The following is a 16,428-nucleotide window of genomic DNA, read 5'->3' on the forward strand; positions in this document are numbered from 1 at the left end:
ACACACACACACACACACACACACATTTCATTTTTTGATTTTATGACCTTTGTAATCTTATATGATTACATTAACTCAACATGTTACATAAATTATAAAAGTATAGTCTTGTATGTACGTGTTGTAAATGTGAAAAAACGTATCAATACCGTTATACATATTATCATACATTAGCATATTGGCCACGCCCCCACTCAATTCATATGGTAGAAAATAGCAAAAGATGTGCTCTCTCTCTAAAATAAAGCATGACAAACAGCGGCCCGTGGAGTCTCAGAAGTATTAATAGAAAACAGTCATCTGGTGTCGGTGATATGAAATTAATTAGTTGCTGTGAGGAGGATACTGATTCATAATAACTGCATCAAGCCTGAAGTGCAGCATGTGGAGTGTCAGTTATCCGTGTCTCCTCCCTCTCGGTATTTAAGCATCTGCTCCATCCATGAGACTCAAGTTTTCTGAGTCAGCACAGAGTTTCTCCAGCCAAATCAATCAAAGCACAGGAGCTTTAAAAACCGCGTTTTCAACAGTCTTACACACTGTGGAATTAATAATATGAAATGAACAGGATACATCGGTATCCTCTACATAGCGTGTCTTTTAAAGTAAGGAGTGAACAAGTTTCTTCTCTTTAAAAGTAGCTTGTCCTCAGAACTTTGTAAGTGAACGACTCTCTCCTCCACAGCTGCGCGTCTCTATCCGAGCTGAGGAACATCATCTCAACATTATTCACTGGGACTGTAGAGGATATGACTGCGATCATGAAATCCCTGCTGCTCGTCTGTGTGTTTGTGCTGCCTCTGCAAACACTAACGCTGCCGCTGCGCAACAGGTGAGAGACCTCGGACGCGATCGCATCTATAGATGCTGTATGTAGCTATACATTATAAAAACACTATGATCGATATTCTCAGTATTTAATATTACGACCACTAAGGCTTGGAAACGTTTATGTAGAGCTTGTGCGCATTATTCGTATGCAAAAAAGTCTGGTAACAAAATATCTTAATTTTTAACATTAGTTAATGCATTACCTAAAAGCAATGTGAAGCTATGTATTTACATCATTTATTAATCTTTGATAATGTTAGTTAATAAACAACAGTTGTTCATGGTAGTTTACAGTGCATTAACTAATTTAACAGATACAGCTTTTACTAATGCATTTTTAAAATCAAATGTTGTAATTAACATTTAGAATTAATAATTGTAGATTTATGGTTCAACGTTAGTTCTCGTTAACTAATGCAAACAAATTAAACCTTACTGTAAAGTGTGTTACCATTAAGCTACTCTTACATAAACAGTCACAATGCAGACATCACATAGATAGCGAAGTTAAAGTTTAAGTATGCATGTTCATGGCAAGCCATTTTAACATTCATTACTAGTATCTATTGTTAGTATTGACCATATTTGTTAGTGATACTTATTTTGAATTGCTTGTAATAATCTAATAGTGAATTTTCATTATTTTTTTGTCAAGTAGTTCAGTAGTTTTTATAGCAATGGTATTTAGTATAATATGAAATATTACTAGGTGGTGTTTCCAATCACTTGTTTCCAATTAGATGGCTGAGGAAAATGGCCTAATTATGTTGAATTAACCCTACAATACTACTTTTCTACAAATAAATATTGCCAAACTTGAATGATACTAGATGCTATTGATATAGTGACTAGTAGCAAAGGAAGGTAGGTAATAATACTAGTCACAATTAAAGTATTAGTATCTAAAGTATGGGTACTAGTGAAATTGAAAACAATACTAGTCACTATTGGGTTACTTTACTAGTATAACTGAAGATTGATAAAACTAGTAACAACAATACATAGTAGTTAGTTGCAGGATATATGTTCAAATGGCTTGCCACACGTGTGTGTGTGTGTGTGTGTGTGTGTGTGTGTGTGTGTGTGCAAGCATATGGGTGTGACCTGTAGTTCTCTGTGAGATAGTATGTGTCACTTGACTGTCTGCATTTGGCACAGAGCACGCAAGAGAGACGTGCCACCTGTAACGTAGTTTCTGACTTGCAAGACGCAACATTGAATCATGCCTACAACACAATCCACATACCTGCATGAAATTGCATTAAATATAAAGTATTGAATTAAGTGGCATTCATTTTATATGAGCACACTTTAAGCAAAACGTTTCACAAAATGCAAGTTTTAAATGGTGAAACAATAGATATAATAACAGAAATGTTGCCAAATGGACACACAAGTACTTAGACACTGGCTTTTGGTTGAGGAACTGACTTCATATATAAAGCACTTACAGCAGCCACTTAAAATTAGTTGCTAAAATGTGCTGAAAAAAGCGCTATTATATTTGTTAATATAAGTCATTTAAAATTTGACTGGTATCACTTAGTGTGCAAATACCTTTTTGAGGGTCACTTCAGCTGTTGGTTTGGGTGTTGTAATGATGTCACTTCTGATCTCAAAGCCTGATTGAACACCATCTCAGTGTCGCCCCCTGCTGGTGGGCAGAGGCTCGTTCCTCCACTGAACAATGAGTCTGTGGCCTTCAAAAGTGAAACAAGCTTACAGAATAAATCTGAACACGCAGTGTGTGCCTAATGTGAGAAAAGGTCAAACAGATGGTGAGAGGTCACAAACACCAAGTGATTTAGGACTTTAATGTTCAACTGGAAATTAAATCCTCTTTTGCACACACACTCGCGCAAAGGCACAATGAATTTATGTAAGGTGGATTTAAGCAGTTTCCCCCCCAAATTAGCCCCTCTAGCACTGTTTTTAAAAATGTGCCTCGCAGAGAGTGGATTGCAACATCATTCTTAACAGTTTGTGTGATTAAGATTGGTATTTGTGCATGCTAACATCTCTCTCAGGCCCCATGCAGGGCTCTAATGTGGGAACGCTTCTCAACAATCTCTTTCTCTCTCACAAAACCTGAAACTTCCAGACTTCCTCCTAGTCTTCAGACTAAAACATCACAATACGTCACCTATTTGTCCTCTACAATCCAAGACTCTTCACCCTGTGTGCTGTCTTCCATATGTGTGTGTGCAATCTAGCACCTGAGACTGAAGTGTATGAATGGAGCAGTGAAACAGTAGGACTTTAGCTTGGGGCAAAGGCTTAGAAGGGCTTATGCTGGGCCGGAGTGATTGAGTAACTGTGCCTGGCTGCTGCTCTCCGGCCTGATTTCACTTCAGTGTACATTTATGATGCACAGGGGCGTTGCTTATCTAATCATGTGTCCAACTGCAACAAAGGGTGTCAAACTAATTAAGACAAGAAGCCGGATTTCATCACGATAATGCAAAGGAAACCAATTACAAAGTGCATGTAAAAAAAAAGAAAAGAAAATGATAGAACTTGAAACAAGATCAAAGGAAAGAGTTCACTGATAAAATAACTCCTGCATTTGAATTAAATTTGAACTGTGCCACCAAACAGGATGCTGAATTGGATTTTTTAATTTGAATTTAAGAATGCAGAACTGAAAAGAACTGAAATATAAAAAATATATACAGTATATAACAAATTTTTAAATGTTTAGAAACATTTTTGAAAAAATGTTTAAAAGGTCTTCAAGTTGAAGGGTTTATAGAAGACAGAACAGAATGATAGAACAAAGCGATCAATAAAATGACAGAACAATGGATAGAACAGTAGATAGATAAAACGGCAAACAGTAGAAAGACAGAACGACAGCTAGAATGACAGATGGACAGAACGATGGCTAGAACGACTGTTCGAATGACCAATAGATACAGTAGATAGATAGACAGCTAAACATACAGAACGATAGATAAATAGAACCACCAATCGGCTGATAAAATCTCAGCTAGAATTACAGATAGATAGAATGACAGACAGACAGGCCCATTTCTGAGCCACAAAAATAATCAAGCTAAACACAGTGTAAAAGCTCTTAATGACGTGGGTGTGTGTGTGTGGTTCAGGAAAGGCTTGACAGCATTTAGGCTGATGGTGACCTTCACAAGACGGAAAGCAGTGTGTGTTTCGTTTGTAAGCAGTGTGTGTAGCGCATGTTAAATGAGGAGTGTGTTTTAGAAACTCCAATGATTCCGAGCTTGTTCAGTCTTTCTGACTCTGGCCCACATTTAATGAGATGTACAAGCAAGTGGGAGACCAGCAAACACACAGACACACACACACACACACACATACAGAGACCTGTACTGACCCTGAGCCCCGGCGGTCCCACATCTCCGGTTCTGCTATAGACTCATTAGAACTGCTTCAACACACATAATGCCAGCTATTCAGGAGCTGCCCGCAGTGGTGCTCGTGCAGCTGAAGTGAGTTTAAATCTGACTGGCATGTAATAAATTGTCTACTTCAGTCACATTTCAATTATGCATAGTATAACCCAAGTTTAGCAGATACTAGAACTACACCATTTGGCACCTAAAAGACTTAAGCAACATATAAATTGCTACTATTTCATCATAGTATTGCAGTACCAATTTTGAATTCTCTTCTATTGAAGTCTCTTATGCCCCTCGAGCCTGCATTTATTTAATCAAACTAGAGTAAAAACAGTGAAATATTATAATTGAAAAGAACTGTTTTCTATTTTCATATATTTTCAAATGTAATTTATTTCAGTGATGAAAAGCTGAATTTTCAGCATCATTACTCCAGTCGTCAATGTCACATGATCCTTCGTGTAATTTATTTCAGTGATGAAAAGCTGAATTTTCAGCATCATTACTCCAGTCGTCAATGTCACATGATACTTCAGTTCAAAAGAACAGCATTTATTTTAAATAGAAAAGTTTATAGACATTATAAATGCATTTACGGTCTCTTTTGATTAATGCATCTTTGCTGCATACAACTATAAAAGTACTAATTTCTTTCAAAACAAATTTAAAGTGTACAGAAATGTAACGGGTATAGTATCATAGTCTTCAAATCAAGTGCTAAACAAAGGTTTACAGTGGGCCCATGTTATAACCACACCATTAAATGCTCCGCATGACCGCTGAGAGACAGTGATCGGAAGTGTTTTTGAAACTTTGTGTAGACAGTGAAAGTGATTTTGTGTATGTGTGTGTTATACTACAGCCAGTCCAGACTAATCCTGTTCAGAAACATTCTGATTCAGATTAGATGTAAAGTATTACTCTATATATCCCACACTAATGCTCAACATAAACACAGCCTATGAAAATTACACTTAAATACATACAGATACTCAAGTATCATGCTTAGTAACATTTGTTATTAATGTTATTATATTCACAAACATAAATAAATATATTTGTATATAAAATACAAATAAATGTAACAAATTAAAATGCTGTACAAACAGCTAACAATTCAGGAAAACTGCAGTACAAACATTTCCTAAAAAGAAAATCTCACATAATCTCCCTCACCTGCAGGTTTGGCAGGGATGTAGATCTCTGCCAGGTGCATGATGGGTATTAATGCCAGTTGATTTATGAGCTAGAAAACACAAAGCACAAGTCAAAGGTGTTTAAGCAGTCTGACATGCGAGTGTCTGGCTCAACCAGAGCCACGTGATATGCTGATTTGCTGCTCAAGAAACATTTCTTATTACCAATGTTAAAAAATGTGCTGCTTAATATTTTTGTGGAAACCATGATACATTTGTTTTTCAGGGTTCTTTGGAGAACATAAAGTTCAAAAGAACAGCATTTATTTTAAATAGAAAAGTTTATAGACATTATAAATGCATTTACGGTCTCTTTTGATTAATGCATCTTTGCTGCATACAACTATAAAAGTACTCATTTCTTTCAAAACAAATTTAAAGTGTACAGAAATGTAACGGGTATAGTATCATAGTCTTCAAATCAAGTGCTAAACAAAGGTTTACAGTGGGCCCATGTTATAACCACACCATTAAATGCTCCGCATGACCGCTGAGAGACAGTGATCGGAAGTGTTTTTGAAACTTTGTGTAGACAGTGAAAGTGATTTTGTGTATGTGTGTGTTATACTACAGCCAGTCCAGACTAATCCTGTTCAGAAACATTCTGATTCAGATTAGATGTAAAGTATTACTCTATATATCCCACACTAATGCTCAACATAAACACAGCCTATGAAAATTACACTTAAATACATACAGATACTCAAGTATCATGCTTAGTAACATTTGTTATTAATGTTATTATATTCACAAACATAAATAAATATATTTGTATATAAAATACAAATAAATGTAACAAATTAAAATGCTGTACAAACAGCTAACAATTCAGGAAAACTGCAGTACAAACATTTCCTAAAAAGAAAATCTCACATAATCTCCCTCACCTGCAGGTTTGGCAGGGATGTAGATCTCTGCCAGGTGCATGATGGGTATTAATGCCAGTTGATTTATGAGCTAGAAAACACAAAGCACAAGTCAAAGGTGTTTAAGCAGTCTGACATGCGAGTGTCTGGCTCAACCAGAGCCACGGAATTACCCGACTGGCTGAATAATGGCAGATGTTTGGAATTTATCTGAAAAATTATATTATTTAGGCAATTAATGTGCTGCTGCAAGATTTGCTTTGAAACTATTTTAACTCAGAAATCAGAAAAAAACATCAAATTAAATGTGAAATTTTAAAGCAAAAAAACTTAAATAGTATTTTCTTGTAAATAAAATACTCATTTATAACTTCTGAAAAATAATTTTATACAGTATAGTGACACAGCAACTACAAACTTCACCTTAAATAACTGATTTACATATAAAATAATTAAATTAATAGCAAATATAGTGCCAAACAGTCCCTCCAACACAGTGCAGAGACCTCAGTCTAACAATTTTACATCTCCTCATTTTTACCGATATTCTAACAAAAAACGAATGCTCTGAATGTCTCCTGAGGAGCCAGACTGAAGACAGGGAAGCACGTGAAGGAGTGTGTGTCCTAGAGTGAGGGAATATTAGTGCATGCCACAAATAACTCGGACTACAGCCAGAGACATGCTCGATTAATAACAGGCTTCAGGTACTAAAATGGTCCTAATGCTGCCAAGCCTCTAATTTAATACTTAAACTACGTCAGCTTCTATGTGAATGTCTGAATGATGTATTTAAATAGATCTGGACACTGCATGCATGCACTAGCTTCACTGGTGTTCAACCAAACCATTTCTCTTTCTCTCACCAGATCGAGTTTTCCCAGCAAACCCGGGAAGCTTCCAGAAACACAGGGTGGTAATGCCATGGAAACCATCACCGTTCCTTCAATAGCTTTGAGTGCCGGGGCAAGAGAGCGCCGTGCGGTCTGGAGGGCCCTCTTGCATAAAGGACCCCCGGTGAAACAGACCAACACACTGGCCAATCAAAACAGGGAACATTTCCGGGAACGTCGGCATGTCCTCAGAGGGTCACGAGGTCACCCGCAGGGTCAGCTGATGCGTGTGGGATGCGTCCTCGGCACATGCCAGGTACAAAACCTCAGCCACCGCCTCTATCAGCTGAACGGCCAAAGTGGACGGCAAGACGCGCCAATCAATCCCAGAAGTCCACATAGTTATGGATAAGACCACACAGTAAAAATCTATCCAAAAATGTGACTACAGAAGACCACCGACACCAGCGGGGCAACCAATCAACAACTGGCGTGATCAATTTACAGGCGTCCTGTCATGAGAAATCAAATTCTCTCGATCTTTTGAAATAAAAGAGTCCTTCAATGTGCTTATGCAACTTTAAGAACTCTAAACTTCTTTCCCTAAACAAGTGTCTATTGAAACAAAAACAACTCGTTATGAACTTCTGCAACTTTGACGTCATTTAACATTAACATACGGTATGATCGCCAACATTAACTTGCAAGCTTCTATTTAAATGTTCAGAAACTTGGCCTGGCCTTTCATACGGAGTAGTAAGGAAGACGTTAGATATTACTCCTAAACACCAGAGGAAATAACGAGAAGTGTAAAAAATGAGGGAAAGGTTGAGAAACCTGACTGTGTGTAGCACCTACAGCTCTGCAGATACGAGTTTTCATTTCAGCATGGATTGTTTAATGAATCTCTTTAATGTCTTAAAGTAATGCAACTTTGGAGCCAATAGAAAACACTACTGAATAAACAACAGCTTAGTGGATCTCAGGGAAGAGAATATAATTGTAAACATTTTATGTCCCCCTTTAACAATCAATTGTCCTTTTCTAAAGGTCAAATTCAGAATATTTCCCACTTCTGATACTTCATGCCCTTCTGTAATGAAGTGACTTGAACCTTCATTATCTTTACAGTAATCTCACACTGTCTCTCGCTCTCTAAGCCAGGACAAATCGCCCTCGACTGAGCCACCTAAAGCCGAACAGAGCTTCAATGTGAACATCTTAAGAGTAAACATCCTGTATTTGGACACTTAAGCTGTACTTATTTATGAATCTAACTGCATTAGAAAAAATATCAAACCAAGTGGTTATTTAAAAGAAAGATAGCACTAAAGGTTTGTTAGGTTTCAAATGATAAAAAAAACTTTGAATTGAAAACAAAATGTATTTGGAATCTAATTCAATGATTATTGGTCATGTCACGAAGTTAATCCTGATACAGTACGTTTCATCTAAAAGCCCCATATTTGTGGAAATCAGAGGGCTATTTTTTCAGTGAATAACTTAAATTGCAAGTTGTTCAAAGATGTTTAAAATTGCAAAAATGCTCCAAAAATTGCAGTTAGTTTTGAGAAAAAGCTCAGTATTTTCTTGCAGATACCATTCGGTTTGATATTTTGTCATCTTAACAGTAACTGTTTTTAAACAGGTTTCCGGAGCTCTCCTCCCATCAGCCATTGGCTAGACAAACAGATAGTCCCGCCCCAAACTCACACTATTGGCTGAGCCAACGTCAACTTGTTGGGCCACTCAGACCAACAGAGTAATGTTACAAGCGTCACAGACTCACACCGTTTACACTCTTCGGGGGAATGAAAGTCTTACTTATAGCTGTCTCTGCACTTTACACTAGGATTGGAGAAAGTATTTTCACTTCGAAAAATTACACACAGCCACTTTAAGTGTCCACATACCTTTTGGGACCACTGTATATTCCCATTTAAACTTTTAAAACGTCAAGTCTTCATCCATAAAGCTCTCAAACTTTCAACACTGTCTGATCGTGTACGTTGCACAAGCCAGTCTCACAGCATAAAATCACAAATACAAATAAAACATGGGAGACAAATATAAACACAATTCTCTGGCCAAACAAACACACACATTCACGCACTCATACACAGTCCTTCAGTTTGTCATAGTGTCAGTGGTGGAATGTCTGCTATCCTTATGTTCACATATAGGTCAAATGTTACTATTAAACATAAAGCACTTTAAAAGCAACATGATCAATAACCTTCTTTAATGCGATTGACTTGAATGGAAGAGATGTTATTTAATTCTAAGTTAACAAAAGCTTGTGTAAATATTTTGCGCGTGTATAATGACTGAATGTTTGTAGTTATGTGTCAGTGCTATGTATTTTAATATGATTTAGCTGTTTCAATAAACAAATGCAAATGGTTATTGTTTTGTTTGTTAGTGTGATGTGGGCATCTGTAATAATATGCAAACACATAGTATATGCGCAGATCATTACCAGTGTGACCTGAGTCAGAGCGACACCAGTGGTATTATCAATAGCTCAGCATGACCCAAAAACAATGTGGTAAAATCAATGTAACACATGGACTCGGCTGGCTTACTGCTTTCATAAAATCAGCAGAAATATGATAAAATGCACCAATTTGTAATAAATAGTTACGCTGCCATTCACTGCCAAAAGTGTTTTTAATGTTTGTGAAAGAAGTCTCTTCTACTCACCATGCTGCATTTATTTGAGCAAATATAAAATAAAAACAAATATTATTACATATGGTTTGAATATATTTTAAAATGTCATTTATTCCTGTGATGCAAAGCTTTATTTGAGCAAATATAAAATAAAAAGAAATATTATTACATATGGTTTGAATATATTTTAAAATGTCATTTATTCCTGTGATCAAAGCTGAATTTTCAGCATCATTACTCCAGTCTTCAGTGTCACATGATCCTTCAGAAATCATTCTAATATGCTGATTTGCTGCTCAAGCAACATTACCTATTATTCTCAATGCTGAAAAGAATTGTGCTGTGATACTTAACATTTTTGTGGAACCCATGATACTTTTTTTTCCAGGATTCTTTGATGAATAACAAAAACAGCATTTATTTTAAATATAAATCATTTGTAAGATTATAAATGTATTTACTGTCACTTTTGATCAAATTAATGCATCTTTGCTAAATAAAAGTATTATTAGTAGGCAATCTGGGTATTGTTGCCTATTGTTACTGTACTAATACTGAATTTCAGACATAGCCTACTATTAATTTGACATATAGTGCTTTTTACTTACTGGACGCAAGGCTTATAAAAGACATTATTTAGTCACATGTCTCTCTCTTACCTCAATGGAAACCCCTTCTTACAACATTCTCCTGATGTGACATCCAATCAGGAGAGTTTTAGGTTAGACTGCCACCTGCTGGCTGCAGACCTGAAACATTACACAAAAAGTTACACAAAAAATATGAATACATTATGTATGCTATATAATACATTGGATTGCTTGTGTCAACTTTTGCTGCCGAGTTATTCTCAATTAAACATCTACTATAATATAATGAAAAATTGCAGTTTGAATATTTTGAATGGCCGCTAATAGAAAAAGATGGTGTAGTTTATATAGTATCCATTTAATTTAAGAGCCCGGTTTTATTTTCATCTCTATAAACTGCATAAACAAACATGTCAACAAAAATAAAAATCCTGCCAAAGATGAGGAAACAAAGGAATGTTGTAGATGTCAGAATGAGTGTTTCACTAGTTGTTTTTAACTTTCCACTGTGAATTCATCACATGTGCTCTAGACCACTACACTCAAACTATCAGCCAATTAAAATTAGGGGTGTATCCTACTGTACACAAAAGCACACACACACTAGACTTTACATCAACTCTGCCTAGAAACAAACATACAGACTATCTTTACAATTCCCCAAAATGTGCTGTTGTGCTTCTCTGCACCAGAGACTGACAGACAGCTCACTATTTACAAAGTCAAATTCATAGAATCACTGTTATCACGATACCAATCTGAAGGTTCTGAACGTTCTGGTGAAGCACAAATAAAACAGTTTAGAGATGATTTACAAATAAGACTCTTAAAACACAAGCATTGAAGCCATTGTAAAATGATAATAAAAAAAAAACTGATTGTAATCAGTAAAATCAAAAATAATCATAATCTTTAGGGAAGATAATTAGCTAAACATATTTTACTTTGATTTATTGTGTTGATTGATACGAAAAAATACAATTAAAATTAAGATAGAACCTAAAACTTACAAAAAAGAAGAAGAAAACAAATAGTGAAAACCACATTAAAACAAATATTTTAATATAATGGTGTATAGTAATGAAGTAACTCACTCACACTCTAAATTACTATTAAACCAAAATCCCTTAGTCACTGTATTGACAGTGTGTCCTTTCTGAACCAGCCTGTATTTGAGCCAAGATATCCCAGTATTGAGCACTCAAACACGCAAACACACACCTTTACACACACTGACGGGACCCCTGGAAGCTTCAGAGAGAAAGCAAAGTGGAGAAAGTTAAAGTGTTACTAGTTTTTCCCACTACAGTTCAGAGACACAATCCATGCAGCATTGATAAATAGAGCGGTCAGAGACCCCAAACACACAACATCCTCCTTCATCCTCAACAACACAACCTCAGCTGAATCATGAGGGTGGTGAACCTGGTATGTACCGGACATTCAGACTATTATTTACATACATGCTTCATAATTTCCTCAACGGTGTGTAAAGGAGAATTGTAGGAATTACACATGAGTAATCATTTAGCAATGCGGAAAACTGTCAATCAGACTGTGTCACTGTTTGTTGAGTTGGTAGACTAAGTCTAATTAGTTGCATCTAATAATACACACAAACTCTATCTACTAGGGTCCGGATCCCTCTCTGGCATATCGCCCCGATAGTCATGAGAAAGACAAATCAGAATTCAGGAACTTTGAGGTAAAACGTGGAATTATGCATATTCTTAATTCATATTTTCTTGTATCATTCCTTTTAATACAACCCTCTTATTTCCATTTTGATGTGTGTACAGAGTGGAGCTCTCTTTGACCGTGTGTTTAATACATACAAGCTGATGCACACATACCAAACGCTGGACTTTGTCAAACAGAAGGTTGGTCTATCAATACCGTAAATCAAACTGTACATAAACAGAAGCATATTTATATATACATATTTAACATAACTATAAAAATAAATGCTGCAATAATATTATATATGTATGCATGTATGTATGTATGTATATTTATTACGGACGTCTTAAAATTATGCTCCGTATCAAAAAAGCAGGTAAAAATAAAATAAAATATCTCCATTCAGGTAATAGGTCTGTGCTAACAACTGTTAAAATATAAATGGCAAAATTCTGAATTTCTATTATTACTAAAGGAAATGCATAAATTCTGACCACTTTCTCTGTAATTCATCTGCTCTGTGATGACCCAAATAAATGACAGCCTTTACAAACACAAAAACACTGAACATGACCTCTCACCTCTGACCTTCAGCACCTGGAATGGGCGAACTGCAATCACTTCAGCATGAGCATGATGGAGAACATCGATTGCCTGGACGAGCTTGTTGATGAATCCGACCCTGACGTTGACTTTCCAAACTCTTTCCATGCCTTCCAGACCGCCGAGGGAATCCGCAAAGAGCATCCTGATAAAGGTGAGAGATCATCGGGGACAAAGGTCACAGACGTTGCCTTAGTGTACTTAGATAAGACTGGGTTTACAATAGCACATACCTGAAGTTGTTTTTGTGAAGTTTCTGATCAATATGTCCAATCCTGCAGGGCTTCTTTCAGGACTGAAATCCATTTCTAAATGTAAAAGCTTTTTGTGCATATTTATATTCGGTCAAATGTGAAAATCCAACTGAATTTAAAATACCTTCTCTCCAGATTGGTTCCAGCTAGTCGGTTTGATCCATGACATCGGAAAAATCATGGCCCTGTATGAGGAGCCGCAGGTGAGAGACAAAAGCATCCAATCACAGTGGAAAAACCTTCGACAACTTTCACATGGGATCAATAATATACAGAATGCCATTGTGTGTTTAAGTGGGCTGTAGTTGGAGATACATTCCCAGTGGGATGCAAGTTTCAGAATTCAATAGTGTTCAGAAACTCAACATTTGAAGGCAATCCGGATGGGAAGAACCCTGCACTCAAGTACTATCTTCTAAACCTCAAAACAGTGTTATTTAAATACCAGTATAGTTTATATTATTAGTTAATATTTTCATTTTAGTCATTTTTAGATATTTTAAATGTATTTTTATATCAAATGTATTTTATTCTATCTTTAGATTTGGAATTGTTTAAAAATATTTATATTTAGCTTTAATATTTATATTTTATTTTAAGCTTTATTTTAATGATCTAAAATGTAAACGTATGTTTACATTTTAGCTAATGGTTTTGGCATGTTTTTTTTTGTTTTTTTTCATTGCAGCACAGAATTTGGGATTTATGAACCAAAATGTGGACTTGATAACATCCTGATGTCTTGGGGACATGATGGTGAGTGATTTGAGGGATCTTTGCACACAAGACCATTATGTCTCACTGTGAAACATCAAAAGTTTGAGGTCAAGTGAAAGAGATAGTAGTTTTATTCAGCAAGGATGCATTAAATTGTGTCAAAAGTGACAGTAAATATTAAAGGGATAGTTCACCCAAGAATGAAAATTTGATGTTTATCTGCTTACCCCCAGGGCATCCAAGACGTAGGTGACTTTGTTTCTTCAGTAGAACACAAACGAAGATTTTTAACTCAAACCGTTGCAGTCCGTCAGTCATATAATGGCAGTCAATGGGCTCCACGGCTTTGAGAGTAAAAATAAAACATACACAGACAAAACCAAATTAAACCCTGCGGCTCGTGACGATACATTGAGGTCTTAAGACACGAAACGATCGGTCTGTGCAAGAAACTGAACCGTATTTATATAATTTCTTACCTCTGATCCACCGCAATGTCCAACTGTCCTGAACGCATTCACAACATCCGGCGCCTAACGCGTGTACGTGCTCTGGCATAGTGGACATAGATTTTTGTGTCGCTATATGTTTGCCTCACTAAGGTTAAATTATGCCTACGTCGTTCTTTGGTCTGCGCTCTGGAAGTGATCTGTTAATTCTGCTAAACTTTAATTAAAACTGAAACTAAAACTGAAACTAAACTATATAAAAACTAAATAAAAATGTTTTCACAAAATAAAAACTAAACTAAAACTAACAAAAATATTAATGAAACTAATAAAAACTAAACGGAATTTTAAATCAAATTTGAAAACGATATTAAAATAAACCGAATAAAAAAATTCAAAACTATAATAACCTTGGTTCAGACATTGCGGTGCATCAGAGGTAAAAAAAAATGATATAAATACGGTTCAGTTTCTTGCACAGACCGATCGTTTCGTGTCTTAAGACCTCAATGTATCGTCACGAGAACGGTTCGAGTTAAAAATCTTCGTTTGTGTTCTACTGAAGAAACAAAGTCACCTACATCTTGGATGCCCTGGGGGTAAGCAGATACACATCAAATTTTCATTCTTGGGTAAACTATCCCTTTCATTTCAAATAAATGCTGTTATTTTGAGCTTTCTATTCATCAAAGAATCCTGAAAAATGTATTATGGTTTCCACAAAAATATTAAGCAGCACAACTGTTTTCAAAATTGATAATAATAAGAAATGTTTCTTGAGCAGCAAATCAGCATATTAGAATGATTTCTGAAGGATCATGTGACACTGAAGACTGGAGTAATGATGCTGAAAATTCAGCTTTGATCACAGGAATAAATTACATGTTAAAATATATTAGAACAGAAAACAGTTATTTTAAATGTTAATAATATTTCACAATACTTACTGTATTTTTGTTCAAATAAATGCAGCCTTGGTAAAAAATAAGACTTCTTTCGAAAATATTTCTTATTGACCTCAAACTTTTGAACAGTAGTGAATTTGCTGCTTAAGTGACAAATGAAAATTCTTCTTGCTCTATTCTAGAGTATCTATACCGGGTAATGAAGTTCAACAAATGCACCATCCCTGAGGAGGTAAACAAATCTCACAAACAATATGCTTTCATTTATGCTTTTAAAAGCCACTTTCCAACATTTTTTCTTCTGCCAGGGTCTTTACATGATCCGCTTCCACTCCTTCTACCCCTGGCACTCTAACGGAAACTACATGCACTTATGCAACGAGAAAGACCTGCAGATGCTGCCCTGGGTCAAAGAGTTTAAGTATGTCATGAGTTTCTCAATGAGAGCTCGTTTGTGTGTCCGACCGTTGAATCTGCTGTGACCCACATATTGAAGGTCTGACCTCTCACTGATCAAAAACATGCGTCTGTTTGTCTTTCCTCTGACAGCAAGTTTGATTTGTACACCAAGAGCACTGAACTACCGGACGTGGGGAGTCTGAGGCCGTATTATCAGTCTCTCATTGATAAGTACTGCCCCGGGATACTGCGCTGGTGAACGTGTACTAGAATTAGACAAATCTGTCCTATTTCAAACATGAATGACACTTCAAATCATGTATAGTTATAGTTTTTGCTCTGTGGGCAATAAAAATGGGTGGGAAAAAAAAAAATCAGCCAATTAGAAACCACCTGACATCTTGGCACTTTGGAATTTTCTTCAGAAAATAAAATAAAATAAAAAAATAAAATCATAAAAGTGAACAAGGTATGAATAAAATAAGTCTTTAACTTCTTGATATACAGTAAAGTGTGGGATCAATTCAAATACCTCTACTTTCCTACAATGTAAAACAAAAAGAAATATTAATTATTATTAATATCGTATATATTAATTGTTAATACTATATTCGATTAAATCTAAAAGATAAAATGAATTTTACTTTAAATTGTTTCATAAAATTACAATTTCTTTGGAAATAATGGTGCTTGTGCCAGTGTGTATTTTTCTAGGTTTATTAAAAATATTGCAAAACATTAAAGCTGAATGTTTTTTGGTGCATCTTCACTTATATTAACACAATAAACATGCAATACTACAGTACATCACAGTGGTCAAATATGTTTTTACAATACAATACACAAATATCACAGACCATAACCAGTTACAGTCCAATAAACCATGTCATATAACACCACCTAAGTGGAAAACTATTTAAAATGTCATATTTTCTGGTACCTAGATTTCTCTGATACTCTTGGTATACTGTAAGAAACTGCACATACTGGGCTTCGTTCATAAAACAATGTGCTGTTTTTGGTATTTTTTCGCATTCGATTCAAAGTGTAATTTA

The 16,428-nt window shown here is 35.7% G+C and overlaps 2 protein-coding genes across 2 annotated transcripts; both read left to right on the forward strand.

Moving 5' to 3' along the window:
• The first annotated feature begins 761 nt into the window (after positions 1–761).
• On the forward strand, positions 762–7,637 carry adm2b (adrenomedullin 2b). Its single transcript, XM_016483613.1, has 2 exons — positions 762–832; positions 7,140–7,637. Exons 1-2 carry the CDS (start codon positions 762–764, stop codon positions 7,513–7,515), a joined length of 447 nt encoding a protein of 148 aa, XP_016339099.1. The 3' UTR covers positions 7,516–7,637.
• A 3,958-nt stretch (positions 7,638–11,595) lies between these two features.
• miox (myo-inositol oxygenase) lies at positions 11,596–15,735 on the forward strand. The gene is made up of 10 exons (XM_016483616.1): positions 11,596–11,794; positions 12,000–12,071; positions 12,166–12,246; positions 12,641–12,803; positions 13,039–13,106; positions 13,199–13,308; positions 13,592–13,659; positions 15,157–15,206; positions 15,283–15,395; positions 15,524–15,735. The coding sequence occupies exons 1-10, from the start codon at positions 11,777–11,779 to the stop codon at positions 15,630–15,632; spliced, it is 852 nt and encodes a 283-aa protein (XP_016339102.1). The 5' UTR covers positions 11,596–11,776; the 3' UTR covers positions 15,633–15,735.
• The last annotated feature ends 693 nt before the right edge of the window (positions 15,736–16,428 follow it).

The sequence above is a fragment of the Sinocyclocheilus anshuiensis genome, unplaced genomic scaffold (assembly GCF_001515605.1).
Source record: "Sinocyclocheilus anshuiensis isolate Anshui unplaced genomic scaffold, SAMN03320099.WGS_v1.1 scaffold733, whole genome shotgun sequence".
In the NCBI taxonomy this organism is placed as follows: domain Eukaryota; kingdom Metazoa; phylum Chordata; class Actinopteri; order Cypriniformes; family Cyprinidae; genus Sinocyclocheilus; species Sinocyclocheilus anshuiensis.

Coding starts and splice junctions, on each gene's coding strand:
- adm2b (XM_016483613.1), top strand. CDS start 762: ATGAAATCCCTGCTGCTCGTCTGTGTGTTTGTGCTGCCTCTGCAAACA. Junction 833..7,139: donor ACGCTGCCGCTGCGCAACAG/GTGAGAGACCTC, acceptor TTCTCTCACCAG/ATCGAGTTTTCCCAGCAAAC.
- miox (XM_016483616.1), top strand. Junction 13,309..13,591: donor GGGAAGAACCCTGCACTCAA/GTACTATCTTCT, acceptor TTTTCATTGCAG/CACAGAATTTGGGATTTATG. Junction 15,207..15,282: donor AATGCACCATCCCTGAGGAG/GTAAACAAATCT, acceptor TTCTTCTGCCAG/GGTCTTTACATGATCCGCTT.